At 53.1% G+C, this 15,216-nt stretch overlaps 3 protein-coding genes across 3 annotated transcripts; 1 reads left to right on the plus strand and 2 right to left on the minus strand.

Annotated features, from left to right (window-relative positions):
• Nucleotides 1–1,181: 1,181 nt before the first annotated feature.
• Nucleotides 1,182–8,703, minus strand: TGME49_288860 (RuvB family 2 protein; the record flags this gene model as incomplete). Its single annotated transcript, XM_002368281.1, has 11 exons — nucleotides 1,182–1,352; nucleotides 1,999–2,223; nucleotides 2,628–2,793; nucleotides 3,251–3,312; nucleotides 3,966–4,086; nucleotides 4,798–4,877; nucleotides 5,299–5,438; nucleotides 6,113–6,241; nucleotides 6,865–6,997; nucleotides 7,764–7,882; nucleotides 8,523–8,703. The coding sequence occupies 11 exons, from the start codon at nucleotides 8,701–8,703 to the stop codon at nucleotides 1,182–1,184; spliced, it is 1,527 nt and encodes a 508-aa protein (XP_002368322.1).
• An 83-nt stretch (nucleotides 8,704–8,786) lies between these two features.
• On the minus strand, nucleotides 8,787–10,668 carry TGME49_288870 (hypothetical protein). The gene has a single exon (XM_002368282.2). It carries the CDS (start codon nucleotides 10,183–10,185, stop codon nucleotides 9,448–9,450), a length of 738 nt encoding a protein of 245 aa, XP_002368323.1. The 5' UTR covers nucleotides 10,186–10,668; the 3' UTR covers nucleotides 8,787–9,447.
• TGME49_288880 (hypothetical protein) lies at nucleotides 10,420–15,148 on the plus strand. Its single transcript, XM_018782052.1, has 3 exons — nucleotides 10,420–13,120; nucleotides 13,474–13,555; nucleotides 14,142–15,148. The coding sequence occupies exons 1-3, from the start codon at nucleotides 11,325–11,327 to the stop codon at nucleotides 14,226–14,228; spliced, it is 1,965 nt and encodes a 654-aa protein (XP_018636376.1). The 5' UTR covers nucleotides 10,420–11,324; the 3' UTR covers nucleotides 14,229–15,148.
• The last annotated feature ends 68 nt before the right edge of the window (nucleotides 15,149–15,216 follow it).

The following is a 15,216-nucleotide window of genomic DNA, read 5'->3' on the forward strand; positions in this document are numbered from 1 at the left end:
GCAGCAGGTGCCTGCTGCGAGATTCATTTTGCAGGAAGTTCTTTAGAATAGCTTTTTCAAGCCATGCAGACAAAAAAAGGGAGGAAAGGATGTTGACCGATGAAGCTCTGTCTTCACCTCCAGAGCGAGTCGAACGCAGCTGCGACCCTCTCTGGACAACGTGACTGACTTGTCTGACGGTCGACGCATGCGTGCAGCAGAAATAAACAAAAGAATCTTCGAAGCGCGGAAGATAACAAAGAATCTCCACTCATTCTCGACAAAGCCGCTTTTCAGCGACGCCTGAGCTTCAAACTCCCACCACCGCACTTCGGAGACAAGTCAAGACTATGTTGTAGCCGCCTACACACGTATATGCGTAAATGTATATAAATAAAAGAAAGTATATACAAAAATATATATAAATATATAAATATATATACGAATAAATGTGTACACATGCATTTGCATGTGCTAGCCTAGGGGGAATGTAGGTGAGTGAATTCTACAGCAGTCCTAGAGAGAGAATACAGCGCATCGCGAGGGGTCGCGTTCGGCGCTTCCCTTTTCAAGATTCGAGTTTCGGGAGATGACAGCGCCTGGTTTTTCTGGAGAACCTTTTCGTTTTTTCAACGCAGTCCGGTCAAGAGTTTCTCAGATGTCAATATGCGAAGAAAACATGGAACGATACGCATTATCTGATTCTTCTTTTGCACCAAGAAAAAGAAGACTTTGCAGTTTAATGAAGATCTGCGCGTCACCGCGTGCGATAGAAAAGGAAAGAGGATTCCCCCGCCAACGCATGTGCTTGCCTTTGCCTGAGACGGACCGGCGGTTTCTTTCCACGTATCCCCCGCCTGTCCTACCCTGGACATAACATTCTCGTCTCCCTCTCCAGATACATGCAATCATGCACATCTCTACGAGTAAATATATATAAATATATAAATAAATATATATATGTATATGTATATGCTTTTAAGAGGCTAGCAAACCTCAGTTGCATATGCAGGCAAAGCCGATTTATCTCTGTGCCAGATGTGAAGAAGTCGGAGGTCGCGACGATAGCAGAAGAGATCTGCGTCTCGTGTCTGCCTGGCGGCCGAGAACGCCTGTGCGTTACGCAGAGAGGGAGAGGTCGGAGAGAGAAACTCCGGAAAAATGCGGTTTGACAGCAGTCACAATCTCGAATTCTCTCCCTCTTAAGCCATTTCACTGTCGTCTGCAGCGTCCAAACGTTCACCGTCGTCGCTTCCCTTCGTCTTCTCCAGGCCTTCTTGCCTGTCGGCCCCGGCGCTCCTCACGGCCTGTGAGGGCGACTGAGAGGGTGCGCCTCCAGGCAGCTCTGAAAACATGAATTCTTGTTGATATTCCTAAGAAAAGAAACACAACGAAAACCGCTGCTCATTGCGACGAAAGCGAGAGACCTCGTGCGAGCATTTGGAGGAGACGCGCCACTACCAGAAGGAACCGAAAGAAATGCCTCTCCCGTCTTTTGGGGGAAAAATATCCTGGCGAAGCATCTGTGACGCTTTATTTGGGACCCAAGAGAACGGCGTTCTTGAAGGTTGATTAGAACAAGCTCAGTACACACATTTGCTAGGCGAGCGGTTCTTTCTTTTCTGACGCCAAGACCAGCGAACGAGTGACTGGTCAACTGCGTAAAGCGCATCGAGGTCTCTGGGCTCCTCAGAGACATGCCAGGACGATTACGCACAGACAACGTCAGGCGTTTCTTTCCTTCGTTCCAGCTCTCCCCTCTCTTATTGTTTGCTTTCCTCTGCGACCTCCGCGTTCGCACTCCACGTCGAGGCCCCACACCCTCTTTTTTTCGACGACTGGTTTTTGGGTATGCAGCGCTCGCAACTCCGATCCGGCTTTTCGATTGAAAGCGCGGGAGGACTTCCAGGCTGAACGCACCGGACTGCATGCATCAGTTAGGTCCTGCGCGACGCTGCATGCCTAAAGGACTGGTGGCGCAAGTCCTGCGTCTCGTCGCTGAGAGCTCTGAGTGCTTACCACGAGGTACTGCGTCGATCGCTTAACGTCGATGAATAGAGAGTAAACGCGGCGAATGTCTTGAACAGTGACAACCGAGCCTCGTCGTTTCCGACAGACGAGATTCGCGACGGTGATGAGGTGCAGAGCGTAACGCAGCGAGCACTCAGCAGCGATTTTACAGAGCAGCAGACGCGCGCTCTCCTCCAGTTCCACGTCTTCTTCTTCGGCGCGCAACTCAATGATCTGAGACAACCCAACGAAAGCACCTGCCTCGGCAAGCCTGGCGGTTCGTGTACTAACGACTCGTCTTTTCTCCTCTCGGAGGGGAGAAGCCGCGCAGGGCGCTTCTCAGAAAAATGCGACATATTCAAGGAGGAAAAAGGCGGGGGAGAAAAATGGACAAGAGAAGAGACGGAGGAGACGGGAGAGAACCGAGGGGAGAAAAGAGGGGGAAGAAAGCGGGAGGGGAAGAGCCGGTCGGAAGAAGCTCGTACGACGTTCGGACTGGGTCTTCACACCATGCATAGAAACCACGGAAACCAGGACTTGTATAAAAAATTGAAACGTAGATGATCAAAAGAGCAACTCAGACACAAGTCTCTCGTCGAGCAGCCCCGGACAAAGAAGAGTCCGTTTCGGCGTCTTACTTTCAGCATGTCCTTTTCTTCGTACGGCTGAGTCGGAATAATCAGAGATCTGTCGAGAAGATCGAGCGGAATGCCGTGAGGCGACTTGTAGTCCGTTCCCCGGATGGTGGTGATGCCGCGATTCGTAGCCATGATGACAATCGGGGAAGTCTCGTGCTCGAGAGCTCTGCAGACCCAGACACACGCGAGAGACGCGATAGGCGCTGAGGAGACGACTGTGAAGGCGCAGGTGCATTGGAAAAAGAAGAAACGACCCTCCCTTCCAGAGCTCCGGACAGCTTCGGCAAGGGTAGGGGGCGGAGGAGCAGAGTCGCGAGAAGCGAGGAAAAGCGAGAAGAGGCGTTGAAAAGAGACGCGAGAAGAGCCAACGACGAGAACGCCGACAGCCTGCGAGACGGCAATTTAAGGAGAAAAGGCTCAGTCGAGAAGGTAGCGCTTCGACACCACAGCCAGGGCAGAGGCCGGAGAGCACCGAGTAGACGCCAGAGAAGTGGAAGGGATTTCGCCAGAAAAACGCGAAGAAAAACACAGAAAAAACAGTGTCGTCACGCTGCAGCAAGCGCCAGAGATGAAACCGACGCGAAACGCGAACTGAAAAAAGGACGAACTCGAGATCGTCGCACCTGTTGAGGAACGAGAAACATTCGATGTCGAGCATGTGAACTTCGTCGATGAACAATACGCCCTGCAGAGAAAACGAAAAAACGCGCAAAATCTGCGGAAGAGCGCGTCCAAGGCGATGGAACGTAAACGCGGCGGCTACTCACGACAGAGAGGCCGCCAGTCTCCCCAGTCGACTCAAGCTGAAGGCGTCAACACAGGCGATTCTCCGCAGGGTACGACGTCGCGGAAAAACCAGAGAGACAGAGAGAGCAGCCACGGAAACAGGAGTGAGGAAGTTCTCCAGGAGAGAGTGGAGGAAAACGCGGGAGCGATCTACAGACTCCACCGCGGGTATGCGAACGCCCGTCGTTTGCGGAGAGGTGCTCGATACTCGTTCTGGAGAGAAAGAAAGGGGAGAGAGAAGACGACAGAGGAGAGACCAACGAAACCACAACAAAGGGAACAAAGACAACACATCTCGACGACAGACAGAAGAAGCGCGCAAACTGACGAGAGGAGTCGGGTCACTGCCCTCAGACCATGCTCCATTCTCTCTCTCTCTCTCTCTTTACTCTTTATTGCTGCTTCTTCGTCTCCGTGGTTTCCCTAGCTGCGACGGCGGGTGTTGTCCATTCCGCAGAAAGGAGCGCGCGTGACGCAGGGGATATTATGAAACAGCAGAGAGGGACCGAGGGACCTCGAGGCGTGTGAAGGCTGAAGGGAGTCGCGGCTCACCGGAACGACTTCAGCTTTGCCTTCGGCCCTCCAGTCAGCCACCTTCTGGTCGATTTGCTCGCGCACTTCGCTCTTGATCTCTCCAGTGTCTCCCGCGAAGAGAGCGAGGAATCCCTGGGCTCTGAAAGAAGGCGTCCAGCGAACAGAGAAGACGAGACTCAACATAAAGCACAACGAAGAACGGGGACGCTTCGCCGGCGCAGAAGGACGAGAAGAAAAAACGCACGGGAAAGACAGACAGCCCATGAGGCGAAGAATACGAGATCGACTCAGAACAGCCTCTGCGTCTGCCTCCTGTCTCGCTCTCCGATCCGTCACGAGCGCATGAGGGTAACGCGGTCGAGCGACGCGTCGCCTGTCCTTCGGTCTCTGAGTGACGCTTTTTTGGCGTGGACGAGTGCATACTCGCCGTCAAGGGGAATCCGAAACAGTCGATGCGACTTTTGAGATCCCATCACCCTGCCCACTGCCTTTCGAGTTTCCAGTCACGTTCGCGTTCTTCTGGGACTCCGCGATCGACGGCTCGTAAAGGCCATGCTCGAGCGAACAAGAGACATTTTCTTTTCACTTTGCTTCTTCGTGCAACAGACACAGACAGACAAGTACGCGACCCCTCTGCCCCCCCACTGCATCATTTTAGAGTGAACGGCGAAAGCAGACATCTGGGCTTGGACGGACTTCACTCCGAATGCGTTCGTTGGACTTTTTTCTGCAAAAAACGCGTCGCAGCAACATGCTCGCCTCGGGCAGAACCTAGGCGGCACAGGTCACGGCAGGAGAGAGATATCCCCCGCGCGTCGCGGAGACTCAAAAAAACCTCGTCGAGTCTCACCGACTGTTGATGACGTCGATTTCGTGGAGCGTGACGGAGTGCACTACCTCCTTTCGCTTCTGGAGTTCACCTTCTGGACACTGAAGAACGCAAAACAGACGAAACTCGGCACAGGAAGATGAACAGCGAAAGGCGCAGAGAGACGAAAGGCCGACGAGCGCCAGAGAAGAAAACGCCACAAATCTTTGAAAATCCATGAAGCACACAGGACAGTCCAGCGTCGAGGTCCTAGGAACCACAGCGTTTGGAAACCCAATCTGCCAAAGTGCGTTTCCTGTGCTGTCACAACTCACTGAACGCGAAGCGATCTGTCGTCTAACGGTGTAGGTATAAAACGAACTTTTACAAGCTGTGTGACGGAGGCAAATAGGTGAACGAGCTGGGAACAGTGCCCAGAAGACGAGATGGAAGAAAACAAGAAAAAGAAAGTGACTGAGGAGCACGGAAAGGAACCAGGAAAACGAACAAGACGGCGCAACGCGGAAGCTGCAGAACGCGGACCTGGACAAAGCGCGTCGCAGGGCCGACCGCGTCGTAGTCCTTCGCTCGCGAAAAACCTCGTCCGACGCGAGTCACCTTTCCTGTGCTCTTGTCGATGGTGATGACGTCCCCGGCAGTGACGCCTTCCTTTGTAAGTGCATCTGCGCGAAGGCGAAAAGAAACAAGCACCACAGCGAGAGAAAAGGAAATGAGAGACACCACGAGAGAAAGAACGAGCGAAAGGGTGGGTCGAGGGTGCAGGTCGTTTGCCAGAGGAGTCGATCGCTGGATGCATGCAAAAGATCCCGGGATTTTTGGATGTTTGGGTCGGAGCACCAAGACACACTTGGTCGTCGCCCACTACACCTGGCGGGAGAAGATCGAACGCCCGGCGAAAAACAGTCTTGTTGTCTCGTCTCCCCTTTTCACTCTCTTCCTCATTCGCATTCGAGTTCTCTCTCTTCCACTTTGCTCCTGTTCATCGGGATCTCTCCTCCTTGTTCGCTCGACCCCCCTCCTTCTCTTCTCCTCTTGAGTGAAGCTTCAGCACGTACATAACACATACAGACACACATACATATAAATATATATATATATGTATATATATGTATATATACATATATATGTATATATGTATATATATGTATATATGTATATATATGTATATATATATATATGTATATGTATATATATATATATATATGTATATATATGTATATATATATGTATATATATACGCATGCGTATGAAGGTGCGAGCCAGGCAGCGTGGCAGCCGCCCACTGTGAGAGGCGTTCACTGTTCCAGAGAGCAGCTCGGCGTCGGCGCTTGCGTACCTATCATTTTGGCACCGAGGTCGTAGAGCGTCTCCATCTCGGTGGTTTTGAGCATCATGCGGCCAGTGCGCGCAGACGGCTGACCTGCCTTCGCACTGGTCTGCCTGTTGATTTCGATTTCGACGACCTCTGCGGACAGACACGGCAAAGAGAGACACTGGTGGCGGAGCTCGCGGAGGCGCGGTCGATGCAGGGAACAGTGCAGCAACCGCCGAAGAGTCGTGGACGCAGAAACAGACGCAGTCGCGACAGAACGCGAAGGCGAGGAAGCACAACACACCGAGGGAGAACGCGTAGGGGAGACGAGAGAGGAGACAGAGAGGAAGAGACAGAGAGAAAGAGACAGAAAAAGAGAGAGAACATGAGAAGGCAAATGAGAGTTCATAGCACTCGCAAGGGAGGCAGAAATACATGAGAGACAGCTTACCGATTCTCGAGTTACTACTGCCATACGTCTGGACAGCGTCTCCTATCTATGGCGTGAGACGAACGAGTTCACCCGCAGTGAAGTAGATAAATATATATATATATATATATATATATGTATATACATACACGAGCAGAGATACCTCTACAAAGGCACCAATTTAATTATTGAAGATTTGAACTGTGAGACTAGAACCAATGATGCTCGACCGTCGTTCCGCCGTGCAAATAAGATAGGCGACGGCACAGGAAACAGAATGAATGGAGAAAACTACCAAGAAGAGTGAGAGAGAAGAGACGCGCGACGGAAGAAAAAAGGCCGTTACCTCCTTCAATGATTTCTGCCTCCTGCTTGATGAGGACGTTTATAGACCGCCGAAAGGCCTGCGTAAGCGCCTCCGTCTTTGACATTTCCAAACTGAAAATTTCGCTGCCGCTGATGTGCGTGAACGGCGTCGACTGCAAATACAAGCAGTTCAAAAACAACGCACCGCATGCAGCTCTCAAGGTCGAGAAACACTAAAGCCTATCAGCCCCCCACCAGGTCGATCTCTGCTTTTACCTACACACAAACGTAGGAACATACGAATTGCCTTTGGAAGAACTGACCCCGAAAGAGTTCTGAAGAACTCTCGCATCGAAAGGTTCATGCATAGAACATATTCACAGATACGTACGGTACATATACATATATATATATATATATATATATATATATACATATATGTATACACCTGTAGATGCATGCTTCTGCATATATACATGGAGGATGCCTGTGCAGACGGGATCGCTGTGTTGTGCACGTGACCGTTGAGACTGCAGGCGTCTACTTCGATCGACACGTATATATATTTATATATATAAACATATATATAAATAAATATATATATATATAAATATATTCATATATATATATATATTTATTTATATATATGTTTATATATATAAATATATATGAATATTTATATAAATAAATATATATAAATATATATGTATCCAACTGAATGTATGCACACGTCGCTCTATATGGGACGTGGTCGTCTGAGAAAGATTCGCATGTAAATATATACTTGTGTATATGCATAGGTCGCTCTGTGTGAGAGCTACTGTTTTTGTCTGAAACCTGTTGTGCTCTGACATATATACATACACATGTATTATAATATGTATATATTTATGTATGTATGTATATCGGAACTCGTTGCTTTGATTTGAGGAGTTTTACTTCTCCGAGCTCCTTGGCAACTGCCATGGCGATGGCGGTCTTCCCGCTGCCAGGCTGACCGGCGAGGAGCACCGCGCGGCCTGCGATGCGGCCGGCCTTGACGAGTTTGCAGACGAGGCCTGGAAGTTATGAGGCAGGAAAAAGGAAAGTAGAGCGAATTCAGGACGAAGAGGCGCATGCACGCATGCTGAATCGTACCTCGACAAGTACGCACCCAGAGCGACGAACTGCCTCCCATGCTACACAACTTAACTCCGATACACAGATACGTAAGTCTACACTCACACATACATATACATACAAATATATATATATATATATATATATGTATATATATATGTATATATATATGCGTACATGCATTAGAACGAAGAGCGAAAAAAACAAAGGACATCGCCGCGTCCACGGACAGTGGGCATCTCCGGGGCGACTGCAAGTCGAGCCTTCGCACAAGTGCAGAGCGTCTCTCTTGCCTGTTTCCTTTCCATGAGGAGCGCGCAGAGCGCCCACTTGGAGAGACAGGGACATCCGGGCAGTGCGGAGAACACTGAAGCGTAGAATATTACTCACTCTCAACGGGAGACCTGGCGTGAGTTTAGGACTCATTGATGAAGAGAAAACCACCCTGGCTCCACCCGCTCTTCAGACGAAACAGTGAACGGGAGAGAGGCAGTGGCGGACTGCACCTGCAGAGAGCCTCGGCGTTCGCGGAGACACCAGGGAGAACGCAAGACTGTGTCGAGGGTCGCGAAGTCTTACCAGCAGCTTTTCTAGCGTCAGGCTGGCCGACCATTCCCTGCGAGAATTTTCGCGGCTGCAACGCGTCTGTGAGTCCTAAACCGCGAATGTGAGAATGCGCCGCAATCCGCTCGACGCGGTTCACATCGCTCACTTCCTGGACGCGAATGCCTCCCCCGACAGCCGGAGCCGCGGCCGCCATTTTGCGAGAAGAACGGAGACGAGAGAGAAAAAAGGAGAGGAGAAAAAAAGGAAGAGAGACAAAGGAACAGACGGCAGGAAGGAGGCGTCGAGGAGCAGTTGTGCGTTTGACGGAGAGTGGAGGACGCGGCAGAGACCTCGCGCAGTGAGGGCAACGCGAAGGACGACGAACGACACAACGAAGGTCCCCCGGGGAGAAATTCTTGGCAGGACTGCAGCTGTGCGCTTCAGGGAGTCCGCGAAACAAGAGATGCAAGACGAGTGCAGGGCTCCACTGGAGAGAAGGAGAGAGGGCAAGGAAGAAAGCGAGGCAAAAACAGATGCGAGCAGACAGCGAGAGTCGGCGCTTCTTGCGACACCGCACACCCGACGAAAGACATACAGTGGCACAGTTGCGCTCGTTGGAGAGAAGAGATAGCCAGCGGGAGGAGAGAAGCTACAGGGAGAGGCCGAGGAAGGCGGGGCGGTGAAATCCAAGAAAGAGTCGCAAGAAACGCGGCGCCGTCAGAGACAGCAGCACCGGACGATTGAGAAAAAGTAGCAGAAAAAAGAGAGCAGAGAAAGTGCAGAAGAGAGATTGCCGGCGCTAGGAGGACGCGAGAGTCGAGGGAACCGGAACAGACTCAGTTGTCCTGAAGAGATCAGAGAGAATGTCAGAGTCTGGGCGACCCAGAAGAGTTAGCCAGGTCGCACCTAACGAAGTTTCTGCAGGGTGGCAGAAACGCGGAGATCGTCCACGGTTCACTCACGAGAAGTGCATGATATTCTGTGATTGTTTGAGTTTCGTCTCGGGCAATGGCTCGGCTGCTTCTCTGGTTTCTTCCTTCGGCTCGCGATCCGAAACTCTAAAGAGTGACGCGGAGAAGAGTGACGCAGGAGCGGTTTGCGCACCGTTTCCCTGGAGAGAGAAGAAACGCGCGGCCCCCAAAAGAGACGCGCCTTCTCGCCGCTTCCTTCGCTCTTTCTCTCCTTCTGTCCTTCTATACGCCGGTGGAGAACTTCGCTTTCTGCACTTGCGGAGAAAAGCGAGGAGAAGAGCGGCTTCCGAAGGTGGGCGACGAAGACAAGGACCCCAGTTCACAGAACGAGGGAAGGAGACAGAAAAACACAGAGAGAAGAGCACAGAGTCGAAGGAGGGGAGGATGGGCAGAGCGGCGCAGGAGAAAAACTTAGTGCAGCTCGCGAGAAAAGCCGGAAAAGAAGAGCAAAGCCCCAGTGTACGCTCGCGCCGCCGCTGCAGTGCAGAGCACGAGCCGCGCAAAAACGAGCATGGAAATTTTCCGACCCCACAGAAGCGTTTCGTCCTCGGAGAGGAAGAGAGGGAAGGGAGGAGGAAAACAAGATGACTGGAGCGGCTGGAGAAAAAACAGAAAAACTGGAAAAGCAGAGGGGAAAACTCCGAGAATCCGGAGGGAGGCAGTGGGATGGGTGAGAAAAGGACGTCGGCCTGTGTGAAACGAAGGTGAGACGGAGAAGGACGCATGAAAATGAAAACCGACAGAGCTAAGGAAAAAACGTTCCAGGAAGAAAGAGAAAGTGAAACGCAGCAGTTCAGGACGCGCTCAAGAGAGAGAGAAAGCCGAGAGACAACATGCGAGAGAGGCCGCTTTTCGCGGCTTTCAGGTCTCCTTTTCGTCGCTTCTTTTCACAGCGTGAAACAGAGATGGACAAACGCGTTTCTCTGTCTCATCTTGACTTTTTTAGTTCCCTTTCCACTCAAAAAGAAAGCTGCTGATTTTCATTTTTTGTCTTCTGCGCGCCTTTCCTTTCTTCCTGCTGTCTGTCGTTCCTCTGCAACTCCTTCGAGACGCCCCGTCTCTCTCGTTCTGTCTCCAACGCCTGCGGCTCTTCTCGCTTTTTCCGACCTTCTCGCAGCGCCTTGCGGTCTTCTCCCTGTTGACACCTTCGTTCTCCTCTCCTCCTTTGTTCTCTTCACCATTGGTGCTTCTGCCAGGTTCGTTCTCTTGTCACTTCGCCCTTCTTTCAGCTTTTCTTCGATCGGCGACGGGCGCCGCGCATCGGGAGAGACCCCCGCGCCTGCTGCAGCTCTCAGCCAGGAAGGAGAGACACCGCAGGACAGCGAAGCACTGCGCCACAGGTTCAGGATATTCAAGAGGGAGGAGCAGCTTGAGAGGCAGAGGTTCCCGCAGCGTTTCGCAACTCGCTGAGAACGCAGGAAAGCCGTCCTTCTTCTCGCCCCCGTTGCCGCCTTTTTCTCTGCAGGCGCGTGCAGCGTCCACCTGCGCGTTTTACTTCCTGGAGTTCACTGCACTTGACTTCCTGGCAAGGCCTCCCGTTGCGCAGGCAGCAGCCAGACAGAACGCGAGACGGGAGCGCGCCGAGCGTCAGATGTGACGCAGAAAAGAATTCAAGAGAGAAAGAGAGAGAAAAAGAGAGAGAGGGCGACTGAGAGACAGGGAGAGAGACAGACACACAGACAGAGAGAGAGAGAGGAAGAGGGAGGAAAAAGCAGAGTGAGGACAGCTGGAAACGGAGAAGGGAGATGAAACAGCAGGTAAAAACAGGATGAAGAAGACGAGAGGCGAGGAGGATCGACGCCACTGAAGTGGAGATCGCGGACTCCCTGGAAATTTTAAAGAAATCGGTGCCAGAAGAGCCAAGATGACCTCGCTTGCCCCGTCGGCGAGGAAGCGCCTGCCTGCCGTCTCCTCGTCGTTCTTCTCTCTCTTGTCTCGCGGAAGTCAGGCAAGGCACCGCGCGACAGCGTCTGCGTCCGTGAGGCGGTTGAAAGAGAAAAGAGAAGAAAGACGAAGGTGCTCTTGGCTCGACGAGCGAGGCGATAGATGCCGACTGGGAGAAAACGCGGTGGAAAACAGAGATGGAGGCGATAGCAACAGAGTGAGGACAGAGAGGGAGAGGAGCACGAGACAACGGGGAGACCTCGATGTCGCCTCTCCAAGTGATTTGGGGCCTCCTGACGTTTTACCCAGCTCTCACTTCGCCTTTTGGTATCCTTCTTCTTCTTGTCACAGTCTCAAAGGTTCGGCCATTCCATCCTGTACTCCTCTACCATTCTTCTCTCGGACATCGACGCGTCTCTCCCCGTTCCCTTCTCCTCTAGCGCCTTCTTCTTCTTCTTCTTCTGCTTCTTCTTCTTCTTCTTGTTCTTCTGCTTCTTCGTCTTCTTCTTCTTCTTCTTCTGCTTCTTCTTCTTCTTCTCCTCTCTGTTCGTCTGCGGCGCTGGCGGCTGTGGTGCGGGATGCGACGGCAGCGGTGAAGAGGAGTCACCACGATTCTTCTCTCTGGCGGTCGTTGGGCGATGAAGCCTCTCTCCTGCTTCTTCGCCTCCAAGACGAAATGCACTGCAGCGGCGGAGGCTGGAGGCTCTCAGGGGACTCCTGCGACTCTGACGACGAGGCACAAGGCACCGGGCGCGACGTCGAAGCTGGCGGATCTCTCGCTGCCTCTGGGGCAGTCGCAGCGCCTGTGGCTGCGCGCGACGCGCGTGCAGACCTCTCTTCCTTTGGTCGCGACCTGAGCATGCTGGTGAATCGCTTCAAACAAATGCGTTTTTTCCATGCGCGGTTCTTGCAGACGGCGGAACAGGCTGCTCTGGCGTCTCTCGAGCTTCTCTCTCTGCACGACGCTGCCCTTCTCGCGGCCTCCTTCGCTGCTCTCGAGTGCAACAGTCCCTCTTTCTTCTTCTCGCTTGCAGATCACATCTGCCGCGTTTCGACTTCTCCCTCGCCCCCCGTCGCTCGCGCGGCTCAAGCCGCTCTCCGCGTTCTTCGTCAGTCTTCTTCTCCTTCGTCTCCGGCCTCTCCGTCGTCTTCGCTTCTGGCGCCCGCATCTGCGTTGTCGGTCGCGCGTCGCCGGGACTTGTTTCTGTCTTCGCTGCCTCCGTCGGCATCCTATCCGCTTTCACTGTTGCTCGCCACAGCACGAGAACCTGGCGGCAAGTGCCACAGTCGCTTGCACTTTCCCCGCAACTCTCGGGGGGCGGCGGCGCTCTCAGGACTGTGCTTGGCCGTCGCTGACGAGATCGAGGTAAATCTCGCGCTCTCCTGGGTCCACTTGCTCTCGGGATTTGCTCGAGCCCACATCGCGCATGCGGATCTCTTTGAAGTCGCTGCGCTGCCTCTCTCCTCGTTCCTGGAGACGAAGGCTGCGTCGCTCCTCATTCTGCAGCGGCGAGCTCTCGAGAGACGCAGCGTCGCACGCGCCAGACTGGCATGCCCCGCCGGCGCTCGCATGCAGGTGTCTCTCTCTGTGGGGCTGCGGGGAGCCCGCCGAAAAGGACAGGCGACCGCCGAGGAGACCGCCGAGGAGACCGACACAGAAGGCGTCGCGGCGCTCCACGGAGACCTCATTCGGCCTGCAGGAAGTCGCGGGGGAGGAGCCGCGCATGCAACGATGCCCGGAAGGACCGTCGCGAAAGTTGTCGAAGCGTATGCCGCGTAAGTGGAGAGAGAAGAGAAAGGGCGCCGGAAGGAGAGGAAGCGAAGAGGCGAGAATGGAAGGAAACTGAGAAGGAGGAGAAACCTTCCCAGAACGAGGAAGACGGACGAAGAACGAGAACAGCTGCAACGAAAAAAATCGACAAAAGAGCAGATGTTATGTTTTGACGACGCCTGTGTGAGAGGGCGAGGCCTTCATGACCATCATCTGGGTACGTGCATTAAGGATAGTGGTATCCAGCGTAGGAGAGGGAAATGGAGACAGGCGTGGAAGTCACCTGGAACGGAACAAAGAAGCTGGGAGAGGCTGGCAAAACGCCCTCGTATGAGTTGCCTCTTCCCTTTGTGCGCAGATTTCGATATAAACATGAGAGACTCTTGAGAGCAGCGACCTCGACGGTGTCCTTCCTTTCGTTCACTGACAGCGACGTCGAGGTACGCGGAAGCGACTCCCTGCCCTGGTCGGTTCGTCTTTCCCCGTGATCCTGGAAAGACCTCATCGAGGTGGATTCCTGCTTTCGCGCGCAGGTCCTTGTTTGCCTTTTCTGAGTTCGACTCTCTCATGCGGTCGCGACATCAAGACCTGCGCATCCATCTGCTCCCTCTGGCAGACCATGGCTTGTGTAGATCGACGTGGACCGTCATTTCCGACTGTCCCCTCAACGTCGGATTGTCCAGCTGCCCCGCCGCGTTCCAGCAGGCCTTTTCTTGTTCGTCGCTGCCTGGTCGCCTGCTGCTTCTTTCCAGATGAGCAGGGCGGCAGTGCCTCAGGCGGAGTGCCCACACCCTGAGCTTTCGCGTAACTGTTCGTGAACTCGGAAGCCTTTCTCGGTGCGCTTTGGAAACAGCAGTCCCTGTCCACCATCGGGGCAGCTGGGGAATGGTCTCCGTCAAAAAGGGAACGCTGTCGAGGTTGACTGGCGAGTGGTCTGGCTCGGGGAAAGAGCCGTTGGCGCATGCACAGACTCCCCCTCGGCTGTCGAGACATGCGGCTCTGCGTCTCTGTGGTTTCCTGTTGCAGTCGCTTCGGCGCTCCTTGGAGACACTCGACTTCCAGTCGCCAGAACTCGAGCGAGTCGCTGCTCTGCGGACCTCCGCGTCTCGATAGGTTCAGCGATCCACCCTCGCAACGCCACCCAGGACGGTAGTAGTGCCCAGGACAAGGAGGAACTGGCAGTTCCAGGTTTACCGCTTCCAGAGATATGTGCATCCACCGATGCAGAGACGCTCTTGTTTGCATGCGGATCTACGCCTGTGCATCTACATCTACATTCACATCTATCCATAGACATGCAAACATACATATAGATGTACATGGATATGTATATCTATCTAAGTATATATATCTATGTAGGTATGTATGTAGGTATGTATGTAGGTATGTAGATATACGTGTATGTGCTTGTCAATAAGGACTGCCTTTGTAAATGTGGATCTAACGTGCTTGGGATATGTTGTGAGGTATTTTGCAATGCTCGCGAGGTAAACAGAGACAGAGTGCGGTCTCTGGAACGACGACAGGCAAAGCCGTCGCCGGCGTCCTCTCGCTGGTTTCCGCGTGCAAACGAATCTAAGCAAAGCCAGCTCTTGGCTTCCCCACGCCTCCCCAACACACCGCGCGTCGGGTTCGGCTTATAGACGGAGACTGCCGCGACGCGTTTGGAAGAACGTGGAGAGAGACACTCCCCCTGCGTCTGTGGACTGCTCCCTCCCGGGCGCCTGGGCGCAGGCCTCGAAGGCACTACTGGGCGGCGCATGCTTGCACTGAGGAAAGTGGAAATGCGCGTTCAGCGCGCGCGCGCAGACGAGCGAAAGAAGCAGAAGAGTTTCCGCAGCGAGACGAGTTCTTCTGAGACCCGTACACGACGCACCACGACAGCCTTGCTTGCAACGCATGCAGCGACAGAGAAGACAGCAGCAAAGCCGGCAGACAAAGTCCATCCACCAGACAGGCGGTTCATTTATGAAAACGATTCAGATGCTAGCGAGATGCGTAACAATCCTCACAGAACGAAAACTCCACAGATGTATTCCCCTTCACATATATATATATATTTATATTTATATGAATAGGGAGGAGGGAGACGAGCCTCTGT

This window comes from Toxoplasma gondii, chromosome IX (genome assembly GCF_000006565.2).
Source record: "Toxoplasma gondii ME49 chromosome IX, whole genome shotgun sequence".
Classification (NCBI taxonomy): domain Eukaryota; phylum Apicomplexa; class Conoidasida; order Eucoccidiorida; family Sarcocystidae; genus Toxoplasma; species Toxoplasma gondii.

Excerpts from the sequence above, each read along its gene's own strand:
- TGME49_288870 (XM_002368282.2), bottom strand. The coding sequence starts at position 10,185 with ATGCGTCCTTCTCCGTCTCACCTTCGTTTCACACAGGCCGACGTCCTT.
- TGME49_288880 (XM_018782052.1), top strand. The coding sequence starts at position 11,325 with ATGACCTCGCTTGCCCCGTCGGCGAGGAAGCGCCTGCCTGCCGTCTCC. Across the intron at positions 13,121-13,473 it reads GTTGTCGAAGCGTATGCCGC|ATTTCGATATAAACATGAGA; the intron begins GTAAGTGGAGAG and ends CTTTGTGCGCAG. Across the intron at positions 13,556-14,141 it reads TCACTGACAGCGACGTCGAG|TCGCTTCGGCGCTCCTTGGA; the intron begins GTACGCGGAAGC and ends TTCCTGTTGCAG.